This window comes from Crassostrea angulata, chromosome 10 (assembly GCF_025612915.1).
Source record: "Crassostrea angulata isolate pt1a10 chromosome 10, ASM2561291v2, whole genome shotgun sequence".
In the NCBI taxonomy this organism is placed as follows: Eukaryota; Metazoa; Mollusca; class Bivalvia; order Ostreida; family Ostreidae; genus Magallana; species Magallana angulata.
This window is the reverse complement of record NC_069120.1, coordinates 52014356-52036867: the sequence shown is the minus strand read 5'-3', so window position 1 is coordinate 52036867 and position 22512 is coordinate 52014356. Positions and strand designations below refer to the sequence as shown.

At 35.8% G+C, this 22512-nt stretch overlaps 3 protein-coding genes across 3 annotated transcripts; 2 read left to right on the top strand and 1 right to left on the bottom strand.

Annotated features, from left to right (window-relative positions):
* The first annotated feature begins 132 nt into the window (after positions 1 to 132).
* LOC128166101 (DNA excision repair protein ERCC-6-like) lies at positions 133 to 10433 on the top strand. Its single transcript, XM_052831038.1, has 22 exons — positions 133 to 568; positions 1857 to 1956; positions 2043 to 2160; positions 2258 to 2354; positions 2494 to 2627; positions 2848 to 3241; positions 3338 to 3518; positions 3646 to 3771; positions 4041 to 4193; positions 4356 to 4491; positions 4656 to 4826; positions 5227 to 5403; positions 5497 to 5607; positions 5716 to 5811; positions 5928 to 6143; positions 6234 to 6344; positions 6617 to 6831; positions 7286 to 7971; positions 8061 to 8183; positions 8287 to 8470; positions 8564 to 8648; positions 8890 to 10433. The coding sequence occupies exons 1-22, from the start codon at positions 265 to 267 to the stop codon at positions 9319 to 9321; spliced, it is 4350 nt and encodes a 1449-aa protein (XP_052686998.1). The 5' UTR covers positions 133 to 264; the 3' UTR covers positions 9322 to 10433.
* Positions 10419 to 14127, bottom strand: LOC128166102 (beta-lactamase domain-containing protein 2-like). The gene is made up of 9 exons (XM_052831039.1): positions 14011 to 14127; positions 13274 to 13399; positions 12887 to 13078; positions 12668 to 12767; positions 12460 to 12565; positions 12141 to 12263; positions 11839 to 11996; positions 11137 to 11394; positions 10419 to 10913 (listed from the first exon to the last, which is right to left on the bottom strand). Exons 2-9 carry the CDS (start codon positions 13384 to 13386, stop codon positions 10656 to 10658), a joined length of 1308 nt encoding a protein of 435 aa, XP_052686999.1. The 5' UTR covers positions 13387 to 13399; positions 14011 to 14127; the 3' UTR covers positions 10419 to 10655.
* Positions 14128 to 14139: 12 nt separating this feature from the next.
* LOC128166103 (ATP synthase subunit delta, mitochondrial-like) lies at positions 14140 to 19512 on the top strand. The gene is made up of 4 exons (XM_052831040.1): positions 14140 to 14327; positions 18350 to 18503; positions 18816 to 18904; positions 19281 to 19512. The coding sequence occupies exons 1-4, from the start codon at positions 14187 to 14189 to the stop codon at positions 19410 to 19412; spliced, it is 516 nt and encodes a 171-aa protein (XP_052687000.1). The 5' UTR covers positions 14140 to 14186; the 3' UTR covers positions 19413 to 19512.
* The last annotated feature ends 3000 nt before the right edge of the window (positions 19513 to 22512 follow it).

Here is a 22512-nt window from a genome sequence, read left to right as displayed (position 1 = left end):
ATATGAAAATCAAGTTTTCAACGTGAATGAAATAAATCATCATACTTTTCAATTTGGCTTTATTTAAATTGATATCAATTTTGATATTATTAGAAAAATAAAAGTAAACATGACTCTAAGCGACCCTTCAGATTGAGTGTTTGTTATGAAATGGCAGTACGGCTGCATGTCTCTCACAACGTGCAGGCGCTAAAGTCGATTAACCGAAGAAAGTACTCGTCTGCTGGTCAATCAATGTACAATTAAAACTTTTTCATCATTCTAATGTCATGTTCATTTAAAATACCCCCTCCCCCAAAAAAGGAAAAAAAGGAAGTCCAACACTTTACTCAGAACAATTTCATAATGAGCGAAGTAAAACCAAGCTGCATCCAAGACCTAAAGATGCCAGAAGACCCGCCTCCCGACCAGAACTTGGAGAATTCTGCTCAACAGCAGGATGACTCTACAGCTAAGTTCCATGTGGACAAGACTCTCATTCCGTCGGCTCACCTAGCAGAAATGAATGAAGATAAAGAATTGGAAGAGCTGGGCCTGACAGTCTTCAATCAAGAAGATTTTGAGGAAGGTATACTATGTTAACAGGTCTAGGCAACCTCCGTTTTTGGAGGATAGATTTTATCCTCCGTTTTTGGAGGATAGATGTATGCGCCCCCTGGTGGATCTTTTCAGATGAAGGGCAATTAACTCTGTTTTTACAAAGGGAGTTAACTATGAATAAAATATAATTATTATACTATAAAAATATCACCTTATTTAGCTATTAATAATTATAATTATTGATAATTTTTAATAAATATTTAAGTTTAAATAATTGCAGGGCTGATTTTAAAGAAAAATATCTTATGTGAAGACTCTCACATTTTTTTTTCAATATTCTGGATAATTGATATCTATAAATGGTATCATTTTGATTAATAAAATTTAACAATGTCTTTTTGTGTGAAGGGATTAAATTTAAATGATACTTAATAACATGTGAATTAATTAGAATAAGAGCTACAAAGTTCCTAAGGTATATGCAAACATTTACTTTGTACATGTACAATATAGCAGATCAAGATATCTATTGTGTGTCTCTAAACGTGAATGAACTCATTAATGTTTTAATGAGTAATAAACATCACTATTTTGTGATTTTTATTAAATGAAACATGTAAATAGTCTATGTCATTTGTAAAACTGAACACAGGAAGTACACACTTTCAAAGCATATTGTGAAAATACTATACATAGAATTTCAAATCGCCGCATACAATCATTAGTTTATTCCCTTAACTTTAATTCCCATATGGTCTGGTGCTTGCATTTTCTCATTAAAGATATGCACGAAGCCTTTGAAATATACCCATGCTATCCTCCAAAAATGGAGGATAATTTCACCCACAATGCAAAGTGACTTTCCATATATGGTAAAAATCAGCAGCCATCTTGAAATTGAGCTATCCTCCAAAAACGGAGGTTGCCTAGACCTGGTTAATGTATATTAATACATGATTAATGAAATTTGAATGGAACTACTGTTTGATAGATGCATACTCTCTTATTTTAATGTTATAATATATTGACTGAAATGAAATCATATAGGCCAGATCAACACTGACTGGAAATTGAAGAAGCACAAAACAACAAAACCACCAAATACCTAAACAAATTGATAGGTTTTGAATCCATAGATATTTCAAAGACACACTACATGTACTACAGAAGTCACATCTGAAGTACTCTTTAGTTACAAACTTTATTTCGATATACTCCTGTATTGCATTAAGAGAACATTTGGCTTTTTTATTAAGTGTCAATACACTGTTCTATGTACTTATTATATTAAATAAAATCTTACTTTCTTCTAAAAGGTGTTATGGCACAAGTGGACATGGCATTAGCAAAAGAAGAAGAGGAACAAAGAAAAAGAAAGCTTCAGAAGGAAGAAACAGACATTAAATATGATATAGCGTGAGTAGATAATGGACAGAAATGATGTGTTTAATGCCTGCTTAGTGTCCCAGGATGGATAAATCAGATTTATGTGTGTTTTGTAGAAAAGCTAAGAAAGAGATAGAGACTTTGGATAAAGTGTTGTCAACTCTTGGAAATGCTGCAGGAAACAGCCATGTTAGAAACAGATTGGTCACTGTACAGAGCCAACGAGAAAATAAGGTAAATCTCAGTGAAATCCTCTCTATCAAGAAAAAAAATGTATACATGCAGTGTAAAATAAAGAGTAAAGAGAAGTTATTATTCTTGCTTGTTGCAGTTAAGTCAGTTGAAAACTTTGTACACAAGACAGAGAGCTTTGCAGATAAAGATAAATGGATCCTCAGAGATTCCACATGAGGATCTCCTCTCACAAGGTGAGCCCCATTTACCATTAATAGTTCCAGAAAAAACCCCCAGCTTTTGATTTAATTTATGATACTGGGGATACATGTACATAGATATATATGTATAGTAATTAAATACATTAAATAATTATTTTTTCTATACATCTAGATGGTGCAGAATTAAACAAACTGCTTGGCCTGAAATCAACTGGCGAGACAGAGAAAGAGAAAATGATCCGATTAGGTCAAATGACTCCATTTGGCACTGTCATCACATCCTCAGCAGACAAAGACTCAAAATCTGTAAGAAATGCAGAGTAAAGGAAATATACAGAATTATTTTAAGATGAGAAAAGGAGAGGGAATCAAAAAATGTCTTAGCTTTATTTATTTTGATCTGTGAGAATAAAGGATCCCTGAAATAAATGAATTGAAATTTTAGCCAATACTTTATTTTTATTAATAAAAGGATTTTCCACAGATGCATGCTAAAAACTCAAATTGTCATTAACATTTTTTGTAGGATGGTATGCTGAAGACTATGGGGAGTGAAGACACAGCTAATCCTTCAGGAGGTAAAACAAGAAAAGCCCATGTCAGAGACTCTGAAGCATCTTCATCACAAAACAGGGACAAATCTGAAAACTTTTTTGACTCAAGAGACCAAAGGACATATCGTAATGATACTGAAGGGTCATTTTACAAACACAACTATCGGAGTAAGAGAAGGTACTCAAGAATTGGCACAAACTTCCGAGAGGATTCGGCCCTGAGTGATGAGGACAACTGTTACCTTGATGATCCAGAGGGGGCTCTGTCGGATGGTGAGGAATATCGGCCAGAGGAGGGTGATTTGATGGGGACCAGTTCTGAGGACTCCGGCTTAGAGGATGCAGCACCTGATACTTCCGATAGTGGTAGCTGTAATAAATGAATTAGTTTTATATTCATATTCAAAGTTTTGAAGTTAAACTGAGGTTTCTAAACTTATATGAATTTTGTATATACAATAGGTATAAAGAAAAGAAGGAAGAAAACACCAATTAAACCCAAAAAACCACCTAAATATTTGGTGTCCAGTGGAGATGAGGGTGAGGATTTTGCCATAGCAAGCAAAAGGAAGATAAATCGGGACATTATGGAGAGGAGGGGGAAGGATGATGGTGATGAAAGCTTCTACCACATGCGATTAGAGTAAGCAATGATGGGGGTTGAGAGGATGTTCATAAATTCTCTTAACATTATCCTTTTACCATTAAGTATTGATCTTAAACAAAGAACATGTTGTATTAGCTGAAAAGTCTTGCTGTTATTTTGACAGGGCGTTTAATGAAGAGGAAAAGAAGAGGATGAAGAAGGTGGCTTCAGGTGAAATTGATGAGGAGAGTGATGAAGAGCTGGAAGGAGGCCTGAAAGTTCCCAGTAGAATATGGTCCAAGTTGTTTAAGTAAGTCCCAATAGAATATGGTCCAAGTTGTTCAAGAAGTCCCAGTAGATGGTCCAAGTGGTTAGAGTAGGTTTAAAAATAGATATTGTTGATATCATACAATAGATTTCAGTCCACTTTCGATATATGTGTACTTATAAATACTCTCATCAAAGTTTTGTTTTGTAACAAATAATACGTGGGGATAATTTTTTAGGGAAATATTGTGAATTATATACGTATTTTATTTGAGTGGCTAGGTCTTTGTGTAATATCCCTTGTTTCTTCAGTTACCAGAGAGTTGGTGTGAGCTGGCTCTGGGAGCTGCACTGCCAGTCAGCAGGGGGGATAATCGGGGATGAGATGGGTCTTGGCAAAACCATCCAAATGATTGCATTCTTAGCAGCTCTCAGACAGAGCAAACTCGCATCCAAGCACTTCAAGTAAGACAACTGACCAGCATCGTTTATTAACAAAAAGTTGTGAACTTTGCACTTCATTTATTCTTTTAAATTATTTCGCTTTTTTGTGTATCAATTTTACATAATTGATTGGACATTTTATAAAGATACTTGGAAACTGAAAAACACAGTTTTTGTTCGCAGATATCGTGGTCTAGGACCTGTCATCATTGTGACCCCGACCACTGTGATGTCTCAGTGGGTTAAAGAGTTCCACAAGTGGTGGCCATTGTTCAGAGTAGCTATTCTGCACTCCTCTGGGTCATTCACGGGTGCTGAGGTAAATCTAAGTGACAAAAATCTTTGAAGTTTGAATAGTGCAGATTATTTCTACTCTCTATTACTCAGTAAATGCAAGCAATGGAACACAAGAGATTATTAAGTAATGTACAGCACATGTACAAATGAATACGGACACAATTGTCTTGATTTTTTGTGTTGTAGGAGGACCTGATTTGGAGCATCGTAAAGGACAGGGGGGTTCTCATCACTTCCTTCACCACACTGGTCGTCCACCAGGATAAGGTCCTCCCCTACGACTGGCATTATGTGGTGCTGGACGAGGGCCACAAGATCAGGAACCCCGACGCCCAGGTCACACAGGCGTGCAAACAGGTGAGTAGTGTTCAGACCCCAGGTCACGCAGGCATGCAAACAGGTGAGTAGTGTTCAGACCCCAGGTCACGCAGACATGCAAACAGGTGAGTAGTGTTCAGACCCCAGGTCACGCAGGTGTGCAAATGGGTGAGTAGTGCAAACAGGTGAGTAGTGTCCAGATCAATGCACTTATTTTTTTGTGTTTCATTCAGTTCAATAGTCTGTGGATTATTTGTTTCTGTGTTTTGTTACTCAAGCTATAAATCCTTTGCAATTCAACATTTTCTTTTTATAAATTCAAAAATGACAATTTCAGAATTTTTAACACACAGTTTTGGTTAGCTCATACTCTTTATGGCAAGATGTACCCATATGTTTGTGTATGTTGTCAGTTGACTAGATTTTGCTGTGCTTTTAGTTCCGGACACCACATCGCATCATTTTGTCTGGTTCCCCTATCCAGAACAACCTGAAGGAGTTATGGTCCTTGTTCGACTTTGTGTTTCCAGGGAAACTTGGCACTCTACCAGATTTCCTGCAGCATTTCTCTATTCCTATCGTACAAGGAGGTTACGCCAATGCAACAGAAATCCAGGTATTTTTTCTATTTATTTATCCTTTCCAAGTACTTTCCATCATTTAGCGCAGGCAGAGCTCTGACAGAGTTTTGTATTTCTTTATGGAACAGGTGCAGACAGCTTACAAATGTGCGTGTGTGTTGAGAGATACCATCAACCCATATTTGCTGAGAAGGATGAAAGCAGATGTCAAAATTGATCTGCCATCAAAAAATGAACAGGTAAAGAAATATTTGTAAAATTGATGCCTATATAAACATGCATATTTTAATACCTGTCGTCTTGTCTTAGATATCATGATCAAGTTCTTATTGTCAGTGTGTGTTTAGGTTTTGTTCTGTCGACTGACGGATGAGCAGAGGGATGTGTATCTAGAGTACCTCCAGTCCCGGGAGTGTCAGGCCATCCTGTCTGGAAAGTACCAGGTAATCTAACTAAGGACTCTATTTTTAAAATAAGGTGGAAGATACATGTATGATTCCTCAATCAGGTTTTTATTACAGTTTTGAAATTTTTCATATTTTGTCTTTATATCTGACAGATTTTTGCTGGACTGATAACCTTGAGGAAGATCTGTAATCATCCAGACATTTGCACGGGAGGACCCAAACTGTTAATAGGGGAGGATACTCAAGGGGACCCTACCCTAGAGTACGGCTACTGGAAGCGGTCAGGCAAGATGATTGTCGTGGAGGCGCTGCTGAAACTATGGAAACAACAGGGGCATCGGGTCCTTCTCTTCAGCCAGAGCAGAGCTGTATGTCAAAGCTTCTCCTAAACAAGGCATTAGATTCCCACTTCTTGATTTGGATATTTTACTGTGTTTATGTGTATGTTAATTTTGTAGATGTTGGACATCTTTGAGTCCTTTGTACAGAATCAGAAATATTGTTATCTACGAATGGACGGTGGCACCCCGATCTCGTCCCGACAGGCCCTGATCACCACTTATAATGAGGTACACATCTACCAAGCAGATACACTCTCCAACTGACAGAAGAAAATCTGTTTTTTTGTTTGTTTTATTTTTATCATTGGTTTTAACACTTTTAAGTAAACTTGTAAATACCTGGAAATACACTTATAAGATATATTCAGAATTGCACATTCAATACTCTCTTATGTTTATGAAATTACATAGTATTACATGTATATCGCTGTGCTTTAGTAAGATTCATGTAACTACCAGATTCACCTCCCTGTAAATGACTGTTTGACTGTTATGTGTAGGACCCATCAATCTACCTATTCCTGCTGACCACTCGTGTGGGTGGGTTGGGAGTGAATCTGACCGGAGCCAATCGGGTGATCATCTTTGACCCTGACTGGAATCCGAGCACAGACACACAGGCACGGGAGAGGACGTGGAGGATTGGGCAGACCAAGCAGGTGACCATCTACAGACTGCTGACCTCGGGCACCATCGAGGAGAAGATCTACCACAGGTAACCTCATCTAATGACGACCAATCATGATGTCCATTCAAGCCTGAGCTGATGTTTAGGCAATGTGATAATTTTCTTCTGACAAATGGACTATCCTTTTAAGTGGAATCCACTGTATTAAAAAAACTGAAACTGATAAGTGATATTAATGTTAAGAAACCTTATCGTAGTAAGATTATCATACAAGTAAGGAGTGTTATATACTGTAGAAACACATATTTTCGTTGGGTCAAAATTTCGTGTTTTTTTAACCAAATAAAATTCCGTTGGCATTTAATTTCGTTATATTTTTATCTCTTTGAATTTATTAATACTTTGGTTAAAAATTCGTCATGGATTTAATTTCGTTGAATTAAACTGCCAACGAAAATAACGAAATTAAATCCTCAACGAATATTTCTGCTTCTACAGTATGTAAATGTAGTTACATCATTTAATTATGTATTTCTCACAGGCAAATCTTCAAACAGTTCCTGACCAACAGAGTTTTAAAGGATCCCAAACAGAGAAGGTTCTTTAAATCAAATGACCTGTATGAATTGTTTGAACTTGGAAGTAAAGGCAACAAAGAAGGGACAGAAACAGGGGCCATCTTTGCTGGGACAGGGTCAGAGGTTAAAAGGTCAGATGTAAAGAAGAGAGCCAATCGTTTTGATCTCCTTAGAGAAGAGAAAGCAAAACAATTGAAGGAGAAAGAAGAGGAGGAAGAGGATCAGTACTTTGAGGAGACAGAGATCCAGAGAATGAGAGAGCTTGCCAAGAAGCTCAGTGCCAAATTAATGAAGACAAAACCAGAGGAGGAAGTAGCTAATGTCAAAGATGAAAAAAGTGACAGTGCAGGAGTGGAGTCTGCAGACTTTGTCCAGCCAGAACTACGGGATTCCAAAGACACGGTGAAAAATGGTGCATTCAAGAATGAGGACTATAAAATCCCATCCACAAGCAATTCAAGTGATCTCTCCTACAGAAAAGATAGGACTACTTGTGATGAAGTTAAGGAAAAATCAAAATCAAATCATCATCATCATCATAAAAAATCTACCTCTGACAAACATGAATCTAGTCATCACAAACATTCCCACCATAAAAGTCACAAACACCACAAAAAACACAAGCACAAAAGGAAGGAGCGAGACACGGGTAAGATAACAGCACTGAGCGATTTTCTGGTCCTCCTTTCTACCTCATGGTATATTTAACTTAGACTTAATCTGTTTATTGGTTTGTAGAATTTGAGGGAGAGAAGATACCTCATTTGGTGAAAAAAGATGTGTACAAACAAAGCAAAGAGAAAGAAGAAGAGGACAAAAAAGTAATGGATGACTATGTCCTACATAAACTCTTCAAAAAAGGTGAGGCATAGTTATACATACCAGTACACATAATGAAATTTGGTATAAAAATTGTTTCTCCTTCTTTGGGGAATTGTTAAAACAAGTGACCTGATTTTGACAGGGATAGACACAGCCATGCAGCATGATGTGATTATGGATCCATCTAAACACGACTACATGATAGTTGAGAACGAGGCTGCTAGGGTTGCTAGGGAGGCTGCAAAGGCACTAAAAAGGTCAAGGTCATTTTGTAACAATGCAATCACAGGGCTCCCTACATGGACTGGACAGTCAGGGATTAAAAAGTAGGTTCTTTGTGAATCTCGGTGTGTTAAACAGTGAGTATAGAAAATGGCGGTTTCTTCATAGTTGTGTAATATGAATGTTTTGATTTGTAGGCCAAGATTTGGGCAGAAGAAGAATAGCATCTTAGTTGACTCCACAAAGAAGACAGAGTCTGCGCCTACTGCCACAGTGTCCTCGGTAAGATTCAAAAAATATCTGGATTAAGGACTGGAAAAATAATAGTGTATTCTGCATCATGATAAAGGGGATATTAAAAATATATTGAATAAAAGGATCTTTTCTTTAAATTTCATGAGTGGAAAACAATTTGCCATAAAATGATATGCTTTCATTTTTGAAGTTCTCAAGAATATAGTCATTATATAATTGTTCTAATATAACGAAAGCCTGTTCATTCCTTTCTTATGTACCCTTACAGATGAAGAAAAGCATGTCTGAGTCGTCAAATCAGCACTTTGATGGAACTCTGGCTGGTAACGTGGTGAAGGATCTGAAAACAGGACAGACCTCAACAAGTACCATGACCTCTGACCTCCTCCTCAACCAAATGAAGAAGAGGAATGAACTCGTGGCGACACCTGGCGAAGAAGGGGAGGAGGAGGACATGGGAGATAACTCCTCTACAGTGATAGACTCAGACTCGTACAAACTCATCTCAGAAATAAAGAACTTTATTCTCTTTGGTTGTAGCATGATGGGGAAAGCTACCACTCAGGAAATCCTGGACGAGTTCGGCTCAAAATTACCTCCATCTAATTCTGCCTTGTTTAAAGCCATGTTGAACAAAATATGTGTGTTTGAACGAAACAATGGCATAGGATTTTGGAAACTCAAGAATGAATTCCGATAATTTTAAGAGGTGAAAATTCCATTTTTTTGTGTTCAGAAGTATTTTACAACAGTTTGCTGTGATTATTTTTCAGGGATGTTTACAAAAAAATTCAATCTTGAAGAACAGAAAGTGGTTTTAAAACATTTTGTAAATGGTTAAGTCAGAGTTCTCCCAAGATGATTTGATTATGTCTTCCATTATCTACTGGGTATGCTTTTCCTGTACATTGTACTACATGTACTGTGTATTAGGTGTAATCCAATGTCGAAATGGGTACAATTATACTTTTTTTATACATCATTTTTTGAAGAACACTTTGAATAAAATAAATTGAAATCGTATTTTTGTTCATTATTTGATGCATACAAAATTTGTATTACAAATACAGCTTATATATCAAAGAAGAGTATTAGAATGCAGGTATGTCAAATTTTAACCTAATGAAGTGGTCTTGGTCAAAATTTAGAAATGTTTCAATAATATAAAGATGTAATACTAGTAATGTTATAATACAGTTATTAAAACATGTAATTGTTGAAGTAATATTAAGTTGTAACACAAGAAAAGTTTAATGCAAAACATAGAAGTGTTGTAAAACATGTACATGTAAGTTGTATAATGTTGAAATACAAGTTATAATGCAGGTAAGTGTTGTAAAACATACAAGAGTTGTAATGCATGTAAAGTTGTAATGCATGTAAAGTTGTAATCCATGTTATGTTGTAAAGCATGTAATGTTGTAAAGCATGTACCTGTAAGTGCTGTAACAAAAACAATTGTTGTAATACATGTTCAGTTGTAAAGCATATATTTTAATATTACTACATTAAGAGTTTTAATGCATGCAAGAGTTGTAATGCATGTAAATGTTGTAATACATGTAAAGTTGTAATCCATGTAATGTTGTTAATGCATTTAAAGTTGTAAAACAAGTAAGTTTTAAATGCATGTACATGTGCTTTATTACATATAAAGTTGTAATGCAAGTAAAGTTATACATGTAATATAGGTAAGTGTTGTAATACAAGAGTTGTAATACATGTAATTATTGTAATACATGTAACGTGTTATAATGTACCAAAGGCAGTAAGAGTCAACAATCAACAAATCAAATAAAATTTACAATTCAATTTATTGTCAACAACCAATTCTTAAAATACTCAACATATTGGTATATACGTATAATCAACAATAGTATAAAAATCATTCCATAAAAATCAATATAAATATAACAGAATTAAATTTATAATTTACATTTTATGTTATCATTGGTACATTTATCCCCGAGGAACTGATCTGCAGAATAGGTTATTCCAAAACAGCACCGGAATTAATTAAACTGCTACTGGCTGTCACAACTTGCTGGAGTCTTTGGCCTTCTTGTAGTCCTCGTACAGATAAAAAGTCTTCCTGGGGACGCGGACGTTCTCTATCTGGTGTATACACTTGTACAGGGTGTTGTACATGGACGGCCAGCGTTTGTCGGCATCCGCCCCTGCCCGGGAGGTGGGGTCGAGGTGGCTGGTGGCGTACGCCAGCCCCACTCGATAAGTGGTATCTGCCAGTCCCATCTGTCCTCCATAACCACCATGGCCAAACATAAACATCATCTACAAACACAGTGATATAACATGTACTAGAATTCAATTTTTATTAAATGCTAGTATTTGAATACAAACAAATATGAGGTGATATCACAGTACAAATATATTTAAAAAAAAATGTTCAATTCTATTTTTAATGGTGTCAAATCAAATTAGATAAGAATTCTCATCTTCCTTTAAAAATTCTTTTTTTAAGTTGTTAAATCTTATTCACATTTCTGTGACTTACTGGTTTCCCCTGTTCCTTGACTGGAAAGAGCATCATTCCATAGCTCCACATTCCGTCCATACTAAAGGCCAGATCAAAACCTGCACTCTTTATCTGCTGAAACCTCTCTACTGACGCCTTGGAGAGCAGTTGTCTCCCTTGCCAGGTTCCCCCCTCCCCCAGAATGGCGTGGAACTTGGCCATGGACTCTGCTGTACCGTGACCGCATATCGACCCCACGGGCAGCACACGAACATCTGGGTCATTCATTCTCCTGACCTGCAGTGGGAATTAATGAATAAACAGGGAAAACAAAAGTACTTAAATCAAAACCTTGTCAATGATCTCATTTCCTTTTTTTGTTAGACTTTCATATGTCTGATTCTTTTTCTTTTATCAAATAAGAATACATGAAATGGACACTTGGCCAGGAAAATAAGAGAAAAGTTAGTGCCAATGCATGGAATTGTTTCATAAAAAATCATGATCAAGGAATACCGGTACATTTACAGAATAATGAAGGTTGACATTATTTATATAGATACAAAAAACTACACCTGATATGAAAAGTCAATCAAATTAAAATCAGATCCATGATCCCTCCAGGTAGATTGCTACTTGGAGCAGATCAAAGATTTAATTTAATAAGATGGATGAAAAATTGTCCACATGCGCAATTGTGACAATAATTACAGTACATGATTGTACATAATGGAGACTTACCCCTATGAAATCTGTGGGGTTTGTGGCCGTCAGCTGAAGGATGCTGAGGTCTCCTTTAAAGTTCTGAATGTACTCTTGTTGATCAAATGATTTCATCATGACAATACGAGGAGCTTTATACTGCTCCTCATAAGGAAGGCCAATTTTAAAGTCCAGACCTGTAGGATCAGTAGGTCTGTACATGTATTAAAACCTACATTTGTAATACAACAGATATAGGTACGGTACTTGTACTATACTTTACGAGAAGGTAAGTTATGCAATGTAGGAAAAAAACATATAAACAGTAAAAGGTCCCCTACCAAATGGTACGGCCATTTCTTCATGAAAGTACTGAGACAGACTCCTCTTGAGAGGGTCGGCCCTTCTAACAATCTGATCCAAGTACAAAGCGAAAGTAATTGGGTGGTACCCGTGGTTTGCACCTGAAATTAATCAAATAACCTAATGAACTTTTCACACAAGTTAACTGATTTTTTCTATTTTTTGGAACTGTCACTTTCCTAACATTGGCAATTTTGATTTTTATCAACTGGTTTGTTACTTTTAAATAATGAGTCTGAGAAGATGGGAATAGGATTTGCATATCTCTGTGTATCCATTGACATTAGATAATCTTACCAGGCTTCCATAGTGGCTTCTGGTTGGCTAAGATTTTTCCTAGTTTTTCTGGGTCATCCTTTGACAATGCAACGGTGAATTTTTCCTCAGTGCATGACAAACCTGCCTACAAAAAATAAGGAAATCAGCTGATTAAAAATCATTCATAGCCATGAGCTGATTAAATGACAAAATTTTAACATATAACCTAGAAAATAAAAACATTCACCCTGTTTGTGACTAAAGTTTCCAGAGTGATGTCTTCTTTTCCATTGGCAGCAAAATCTGGCCAGTACTTACACACTCTCTCCGAATAATCCAAGAAACCTCTGAAAATAAAAAACAAAGAAATTTAAACATGAATTCACAAAGATTAGGTACCTAACAGTTTCAAGAGTGATTCTTCTTTTGAAAGTGCTTATTACAACATATAAAGATGTGAGTTCACCTGTCAACCAGGTGGGCTATAACCGCTGCTGATGGGGACTTAGTGGTGGAATAAAAGCATGGCATCATGTCTCTCTTCCACTTGACCCTGGCCTTGCGGTCAGCATAGCCACCCCAGATATTTACCACCAGCTCCCCTCGATAGTAAGCAGCAAATGTCCCTCCCCTCTCTATGTCATTCTCCAAATTATATCTGAAAATAAAAAATAAGGTAAAGAGAATTCATTCCTTTTGTCAAATACTTCATAATCACAGAGAATCTTGTTTAATGAAAGAAACAATCCATCTTCACTAGCTAAGTGTGTGGCTTTTTAATTCTCTGAGAATACATGAATCAGAACTTTGCTATCAATGATGCATGTGGGAACATTAATCTTGAATAACAAACCTGAATACTTCCAAAACTCTCTCAAAACCTGGTTTGACGAAGCCGTCGCTGTATATGGGCTGTTTTCTGCGGGGCTGTGACATTGTTTTAATCGGTGCAAGTCTTCCTCCCATTCAATACATTCTTCTGAAATGGATATAAATAGTGTGCATCAATAATTAATTTCAAATCTACACTCAGGTGCCAAAAGTATGTCAATTTTTCTTTCTTTTCACTTTATATTTCATTGAAAACCAACAGTTTTTATAGATTTGGTAACAAATATCATTTTTGAAAAAAAAAACTTAGATATTGATCAATTCAAAATTTCTCTAGTTTTTTGGGCATCATAATTTAAATGTTTTTTCAACCTTCAGTTCTTGAGATTTGATATTTACAATCCAAGCTAATATCAGCATAATGAATATCTCAAAGGATATATAGTAGAGCACTGAAAAATAACTTAGATCTGTGTTTAAAATATCATATTTTACAAATGAGTTGTCAAAAAACTATTTCAATGCATGTCAAAAAGTGCAAATTGAATCTACATTAATCAGTAAATTTCTTCAAAACATGACAAAAATAAAAACAAAAACCATTTTAAATATAAGTCTTGTTTTTACTAAAATATATAGGGGGAAAAGAAAAGTTGACATAAAAGCATACTTTTGGCACGTAAGCGTAGCTTAGAGTACTCATTGCTCAAGAACTGATAGTATAACAATAGTTATAAATGGTAAATGTAATTATAATACCTTCGTTTTATAGCCTGTCTGTCCTAGGAGGAATAACGGGCACCTGTCAGGCCGTGTGCTGCTTTCTGAACCTTGGCTTCTGCAACATACATGAATACAGAGTTATCCCTCTTTGAAAAAGTCGGGTTTGGGATACGATAAATCCTAGAGGTCGCTGGAGAGCGAAACCGACTGCCATGGCGAACCTTATTCGACGTTCTGCAAGAATACCGTCTTTAATCGGACAATGTAGTCGAGTTTCTTCACTGCAGCACCAGCAGCTAAGAGGATATGCCGAGGCAGTCGGCATTTCATTTTCTATGGCTTCTCCGAATAAGGTTAGATGACGAATTGCTTATTAACCTTGGATAGTCAATTTCGCCCGATTTTCCTCAGTAATATTTTCTTTGAAATGTTCAGTTTAACAGGGGTCACTAAAACACGATTATCATAAATTTGTTATTTTTTTTTTATTATCACCGAAGAGCATAATATGTTTTACGGTGCGACCGTTGGGGCGAGCACAGCATGTGATCAAACAATGAATTATAATAAATTTAATAAAATAAAATTAACAACGTGAAATTTGAATGCCAAAAAATAAAACATACCTATTTTTCAGTAAATTTTCATTATTCATAGTTTAATTAGATTTGTTATAATTTATTTATTTATATGTAGAACAATAGTTTAATCTCAGATACAATGTTGTAAAATAATAAAGATTTTAATATATAGATATTCATTGCACTGCATCTCCTCTTTTAAAGTGATTGTGATTATGATTGATTTCCCCTTTTTTTTTGCAGTTACTGTACATGTAGACATTTTTTCTTAAACTTACATATAAAACTTGACTCATCATAGAGCTCCCCCCATGCTAAATTTTTTTTTCATTTTTGTCAATTTATACATAGAAAATCGACTTACCATGGATTTGCCCCTCCACTTAAAAAAAATAATTAATGTTTAATTTTATTTTTAATTTACGCTTAAAAATATTTGCTTATCATGTTAAAAGAACATAGTGTTGTCCCCCCCCCCCCCCCCCCCCCCCCCCCCCCCCCCCGCATGTAATAAATGGAAGTGAAAATAAAGAAACCATTGAACTGCTAAAGAGCTGAAGGATTAGAATTTTCATGATTTATTTTTCGTTTTGCTTGCAAAGATTTTTTGGATGAGGCTGCCATCCACCCACCCACCCCCTTTAAAAAAAGGCGCTGATACGTATAACGTTACGTTTCAGGAAATTACCGTAATTATAGTGAATAAAATATTTGTGAGCATTCATCCAAATTAGTGCAATTTACAACTGTTTCCTGTATCTGAAGAAATGTCCTTATTCGTCAGCTGTTCTTTATCTTAGCCTTTGCAAGATTTTGAGAGGATTTTGGTCATTTTAGCAGATTTACAATAACTTCAATTAGAGTAATTTCCCCTTATCAGTGCTTATTGTGACGTCAAAGCTGACGTTGGTTAAGTGTCTTCTTACTCTTTAAAACTCCCCTGAGAAATAAAAGTATGCGAAGTATAATGTTTTATTTACTTAAAAAGCATGATGTTCTTAAAATTACACATCTTATAAGCTTTTCAAAGGTTTTACTTTGATTCTCGGGAGAACGTGATGTTGGAACGTGAGGTTGGAAACCATTGGTACTATGAATTGTGGGTCAAAATTTACTGACTCCGAAAAAATATATCGGATCAATGTGTAAACGTTTGTGACGTCACACGATTATTTTTGATTGAAAGTGTACTGAGGTGAACTTTAGAGGTAACATTGACTGTATGTCGCTTACATCGTTATTGTTTTTACTGTCTAAATTTGTCTTGCTGATTCTCGTGAGAGTGTGAAGTGATAAAAATTGCCATGATTACAGGGAACTACTGGGACGATTAAAACGATGCATTACTGGTCCGATTTACTGACGCCAAAAAAATCCGTTGAATGAATGTGCAACTATAGTCCGAATTTTTTTATTCACACACGCCTTGCCGGTAGAGCTCGCTTCGCGCCGGCGCTGCGCGCCGGCGAGCTGCGCTCGCTATTATTGTGTGTCCTGTTGCAGTATATTTTCTTTTCATCCATTGAATGATTATTTTGATATAAAGACTATAAAGTCGCTAAAGGACAGGTACTTAATTTATTGTGATAGTTAACTGTTTGTGCAATAGGCTCAGTACTGTCACACTCATTCTAGCACTGGCTAGTTGGTTAGCCCTTTACCTCAGTCGGTAGAGTGATGGGTTTTAAATTGAAGGTTACATTCCAAGTTCGAACCTACGGGTACTGGCTATTACTCATATCTTTTTTTACATTTTAATAACCATATTGTGATCATTCCTCCTATTCTAATATGTTTTACGGTGTGACCGTTGGGGCGAGCGCAGAAGGAACCACACATCTGTCATCATTGTTAAATGCAACCCGTGGACTTGCCCTAACCAAAAAACTTTGGCTTTGTCTCGAAAACTTTTACCACCGCAAGGAACCCGAAGTTATTCAATGGCCCCTTCCTAGTCTTATACACTTAAACAAACTACCACTGAGCATTAATAAAATGTTAAACTGACTTACATTGTATTAAAATATTTTGATAAACACAACGCCGTTTTTTTTATGTAGATACAATCATGTTTTATCTTTTCTTTACCTTTTAATAATGATCATTAAAATCAGTAAAAAATAAATTTTGTCTGTTATTTCTCGTTTTGTTCCTTGTTGTAACCTGTGTTTTAATTATTTTCCTCTGTGACATTAATTTTGTTTTAAATCTTTTTAATTTTTGTACGCTATATAAGCGACGCTGCGTTGTAGACATGTGCCCTCACCCCTTTCTTAGTGTGTGATATCCAATATTATTTGACCACATATGCAACTATATAACAAATACATGTACCGGTAGATATTTTAACAGTTTAATTCTTTTCTTTTATCTATTCATTACAAAATGACGTGGCTGCACGTAGATCTAATAATGATTAGACTTTTCTTTCTTAATAATTTTTTGTCACCTACCTAACGTATGCATATATGATTGGATCAATATGACAATAAATTTAGCATGGAACTTGCATGTGTATTTACTAAGCAAAAAAAATCATCAAAACAAAACTAATCAGCCAAAGAGTCACCGTTAACACTGATACTGAGTACTTCCTACATGATCCAGTACATATGCTTGATCCACCTCTAAATGTATCGCGGGAAATTGAAACGCGATGTCTTTGTGACGTCATAGTTAACATTCTTTGGCGCTCGACAGTTTTCGTAAATTGTCGGACAAATTCGGAGAAGGAAATGACGTCATATAAAGTTCAGGTTTTACGTAAGCTTATTTGTTTACTTGTTTTTAGAAGGATCTTTTTATTGTTAAATGAAAATGATGTATGCGATGTAGAGGTAAGAATTTTCCGTAGAAACACTTCCTGTTCCACGATGTTGCTATGCACCGCAAAGGATCACTGGGATAGTAAAACGTTTTCACGCGGGTCCACAAAATTTTCTTTGAACAATGTGCAGATTTTAACTCGAATTTCCTCCGTTCGTACACGTTGTCTATGGAGCTCGCTACGCGAGCGGCGCTTCGCGCCGCCTCGCTGCGCTCGCTATTACAATAGTACCCAACAAAATAATAACCCATGTTGAGTGGATTGAAGAGTCTCATTTTAGATCTCTAGAGAATGCTCCAAATAGAAATTTTAAAACAGGAGGAAGGGTGTGATAGTGTGTACAAAAGGCTCAGTATTGCCACAGTCCCACTAGCACTAGCAAATGGGTTAACCATCTAGCTAAGTCAATAGAGTGTTGGTCTTTAAACTGAAGGGGGTTCTTGGGTTCAAACCTAGTTGATGTGGCTATTTCTCTTATTCTAAACTAAGTTTCAAATTTGGAGTAACGCCTTGACTGGGCAAGGTGTTTTCCAAACATAAACCATTGAATCCAAATCTTAGCTGAGACCATAACATATGTACACCCTCCTTGAGTTTCTAAAAACTTTCTTTAGTGTCAGACATTTGGCTGTTACTGCAAACATTTTGAATGTTAACCCCTGGAACTGAAAGGTTAACTCCCTCCAGGTGAATTTGCACTTGCAATCAAACCAGTCTGACTGTCACATCTCCCTTCCCCAAACCCTAAATTATCTTGACCCTCGGAGATCAAAATTTTCAATTATAGTGTTTATCACCATACAAGAGTTATTTTTTTCAAGTGGAGTTGTCATGATAAATTTATACGGTACTACTGGTATATGAAAAATGTATGTTTGGGTGAAAATTGTTTTTGTATACAAAAGTATTGTCATAAATTTGTCATATTATTATTACTATACCTTATAATGTTTTTCTGACTTTGTAGGTGTTTTTTAAAGATGAAACTATTAAACAAGTGAATGTGCCCACAATTAATGGAGTTTTTGGAATTCTACCTCAACACGTTCCCACACTGGCTGTCTTACAACCAGGTGTTGTTTCTGTTGTTGTCAATGACTCGGAGACCAAAAACATATTTGGTAAGTTAGTAAAAGAAAAAAATCTGATAAGTGTTGGTACAGAATCCTGAAATCATTGTTTTTAAAAGTTAATTGCTGTCATTAAGAATTAAATTATGTTGTTGAAAAATTGCAAATGCTCTCTTCAGAAACTTTATTATGTGACATTATTTTCATATAGATATCTTTTCATCAGGACTTGCCTGCTCTTTTGGATATGAACAATTTTCTTTCTCAATGTATCATTTTTTACTGTTTATAATTAGGCATCTTTGAAGTTATCTTCAAATGGTAACTAGAACAGAGATATAACTGTCAGTGTTGTGTTTGTAGCCAGCAGTGGGTCTCTGACGGTGAACCCCGATGGATCCGTGCACATCTTGGCTGAGGAGGCCTGTGAACTCTCCGACCTAGATGTCAATGTAAGTACCAATACCGGTAATGTACATGTACACAAACTTTGATCTCATGGTTCTTTATCTCTCATGCGAAATCATGGTTTGAAGTTTTTCCTATATACATGTATAACTATCATCTATGCTAATTTTGAAATCGAATTCTTTTGGTACAGGATAGTATTTAGCAATAGTAGTTAAATTACATGGACAGTACATCACATGTATTAGACTATTTAGTCTAAGAACAGAATGAGATTAATGCACAAAATTTTTGTGAGGAGTTATTTTCACCAGTACAAATTTAAATAGCACTGTGAGATTAAATTTAAAGCAGATGATCAGTAACAGTTTTTCATGTTTGTCTCAATCCTGACTTTGAAGTGTTTCTCCATACTTGTAGGAGGCGCGTGAAGGGATGACCAAGGCCCAGCATGCTCGGGATGCTGCTGTAGAGGCTACAGACAAGGCAGAGTTCCAGATCGAAGTGGACGCTTACGAAGCCATCCTCAAATCAGTGGAAACAAAGAGCTAGACCATTCATTGATTAGTGACTAATAATTGAAAGTTTGAACAGAACAGTGTTAAAATACAGGACAATATGTGATTTGCGAAATAAAGAACATCATATTTAATGAATTTCTTCTTCCTACACATTTACAATATCAATGGCATTCAATTGTTTTTATTCTTTCCTATTTAAGGATGACGAACCCAATTCACTTCTTCAATAATGATTTTCATGAAAATTTTATATGAGTTAGTTACTAAAGATATATAAAAATCAAAAAATTACATAAAAATCGAATTAGATTTTTAGTTGGGACCATTCCAACAAGAGGCCCAGGGGCCACATCGCTCACCTTAGCAACAATTGCCTTAATTCTGATCAAATTAGCATTACAGTATCAAAATATCTTGACTAAGTACAGTATATCTTGCTTAAAAAAATTGAAAATCTGACAATTTTTATCCACCTCTTTTTTTTGGGTAAATACCAAGCCCCTTTTGTTGTTGTACCTGTAAGAAGAGTGTTCTCTATTCCTATATACCCCCCCCCCCCCCATTTCGTGGCCCCACTTTTCTCTAGGGAATCATGGTTTCATCAAACTTAAATCTGCATTACCTGTGCTTTCAAACCAAGTACTGAGTTTTGGACCGAAAACTTTCCCAGAAGATTTTTAAAGATTTTCTCTATATATTCCTATGTAAAAATTCATCCCCCATTGTGGCCTCACGCTACCTCTGGACTATTATCTAAACAAACTTGAATCTATACGATCTGGGGATGCTTCCACTCAAATTTGGGCTTTCCTAGCCTAATAGTTTTGAGAAGATTTTTAAAGATTTTCTCTATATATAAAAATTTATCCCCCATTGTGGCCCTGCCCTACCCCCAGGGACCATGATTTGAACAAACTTGAATCTACATTATCTGAGGATGGTTACACGCCAATTTGAGCTTTCTTGGCCAAATAGTTTTTAAAAGAAATTTTTTTAAAAGATTTTCTCTATATATTCCTGTATAAAAATTCACCCTACCCCTGGACTATTATTTAAACAAACTTGAATCTGTACGATCTGGGGATGCTTCCACTCAAATTTGGGCTTTCCTGGCCTAATAGTTTTTGAGAAGAAGATTTTTTAAAGATTTTCTCTATATATTCCTATGTAAAACTTGATCCCCCAATTGTGGCCCTACCCTACCCCCGGGGACCATGATTTGAACAAACTTGAATCTACACTACCTGAGGATGCTTCCATTTTAATTTGAGCTTTTCTGGCCTAATAGTTTTTGAGAAGAAGATTTTTAAAGATTTTCTCTATATATTCCCATGTAAAACTTAATCCCCGAATTGTGGCCCTACCCTACCCCTGGGGACCATGATTTGAACAAACTTGAATCTACACTACCTGAGGATGCTTCCATTTTAATTTGAGCTTTTCTGGCCTAATAGATTTTGAGAAGAAAATTTTTAAAGATTTTCTCTATATATTCCTATGTAAAACATGATCCCCCTATTGTGGCCCCACCCTACCCCCAGGGACCATGATTTGAACAAACTTGAATCTACACTACCTGAGGATGCTTCCATTTTAATTTGAGCTTTTCTGGCCTGATAGTTTTTGAGAAGAAGATTTTTAAAGATTTTCTCTATATATTCCTATGTAAAAATCCATTCCCCCATTGTGGCCCCACCATACCACCAGGGACTATGATTTGAACAAACTTGAATCTACACTACCTGCGGATGCTTCCACTTTAATTTGAGCTTTTCTGGCCTGATAGTTTTTGGGAAGAAGATTTTTAAAGATTATCTCTATATATTCCTATGTAAAACTTCATCCCCAAATTATGGCCCCACCCTACCCCCTGGGACCATGATTTGAACAAACTTGAATCTACACTATCTGAGGATGCTTCCATTTTAATTTGAGCTTTTCTGGCCTGATAGTTTTTGAGAATAAGATTTTTAAAGATTTTCTCTATATATTCCCATGTAAAACTTGATCCCCCTCTTGTGGCCCCTCCCTACCCCGGGGATTTGAACAAACTTGAATCTACACTACCTGAGGATGCCTCCACACAAGTTTAAGCTTTTCAGGCTGAATAGTTTTTGAGAAGAAGATTTTTGAAAAATTCCAACAAATTTTCAATAATTCTCAATTATATCCCCTTTAAAGAGGGAGTGTCCCTTCATCTGAACAAACTTGAATCCCCTTCACCTAGTGGTGCTTTGTGCCAAATTTGGTTGAAATCTGCCCAGTCGTTCTTGAGAAGAAGATGAAAATATGAAAAGATTACAACAACGACAGACAACGGACAAATTATGATCAGAAAAGCTCACTTGAGCCTTTGGCTCAGGTGAGCTAAAAAATGATGGTATGCTTCTCAATTGAACATATGGGGAAAAGCATTCTTGTGAGAGAAAAAATATTTTAAAACAATTCTGCAATAGATTTTCTATCCAAATTGAAATATGATACTTATTTATGATGATTTTGAATCAATATCATTTTAAAAAAAATTTTACACAATTTTTTGGATATTTGAATTTTGATGTGTGTACATAGTGTATTTCTTGGTTCTGATTTTGACTAATTTCTTTATCCTCCTTATTAATGACCGTACACTTTGTTATCAAATTGTCAATTTGTTGAAGTTAAATGATACTTGAATGACGAAATTGGCCCTTATGAATTTGGTCCTATTTAGGGTAAATTAGACATCCTAGAGATGATCACATCAAAGGATACCTTTTAAGTAAAACCTAAATGTCATGATCTAGTAAATGAAAGGTGCCGACAGGTTTATGAAATTCAGGATATAAATTCTTCCAATGATGTTTCATAACAATAGTGTTGTTTGCTTCAATTCTAGGTTAACACAATGAAAAATCATGTTTTTAACTTTGATTTTAAATATGAAAGAAATGAGTAACAAATCTCGGAGTTTGTCCATATTTTACTAATGAAATAACTCTAAAATGCCTATATATAGTCTCTCCATAAACGGCAATAGACAAGCTCTTGACCTGCCAAGGTTAAATTGAATATAGGTATCATGATTACTTTTCTCATGATTAAATTTTAATTGAATGTAAAGAAACTGTTTCACTTTTTACATAATTCTT

Coding starts and splice junctions, on each gene's coding strand:
- LOC128166101 (XM_052831038.1), top strand. CDS start 265: ATGTCATGTTCATTTAAAATACCCCCTCCCCCAAAAAAGGAAAAAAAG. Junction 3,772..4,040: donor ATATGGTCCAAGTTGTTTAA/GTAAGTCCCAAT, acceptor TTGTTTCTTCAG/TTACCAGAGAGTTGGTGTGA. Junction 8,649..8,889: donor CTACTGCCACAGTGTCCTCG/GTAAGATTCAAA, acceptor GTACCCTTACAG/ATGAAGAAAAGCATGTCTGA.
- LOC128166102 (XM_052831039.1), bottom strand. CDS start 13,386: ATGGGAGGAAGACTTGCACCGATTAAAACAATGTCACAGCCCCGCAGA. Junction 12,264..12,459: donor GAAGCCACTATGGAAGCCTG/GTAAGATTATCT, acceptor GATTAATTTCAG/GTGCAAACCACGGGTACCAC. Junction 11,395..11,838: donor ACCCCACAGATTTCATAGGG/GTAAGTCTCCAT, acceptor TTCCCACTGCAG/GTCAGGAGAATGAATGACCC.
- LOC128166103 (XM_052831040.1), top strand. CDS start 14,187: ATGGCGAACCTTATTCGACGTTCTGCAAGAATACCGTCTTTAATCGGA. Junction 18,504..18,815: donor GGAGACCAAAAACATATTTG/GTAAGTTAGTAA, acceptor TTGTGTTTGTAG/CCAGCAGTGGGTCTCTGACG. Junction 18,905..19,280: donor TCTCCGACCTAGATGTCAAT/GTAAGTACCAAT, acceptor CCATACTTGTAG/GAGGCGCGTGAAGGGATGAC.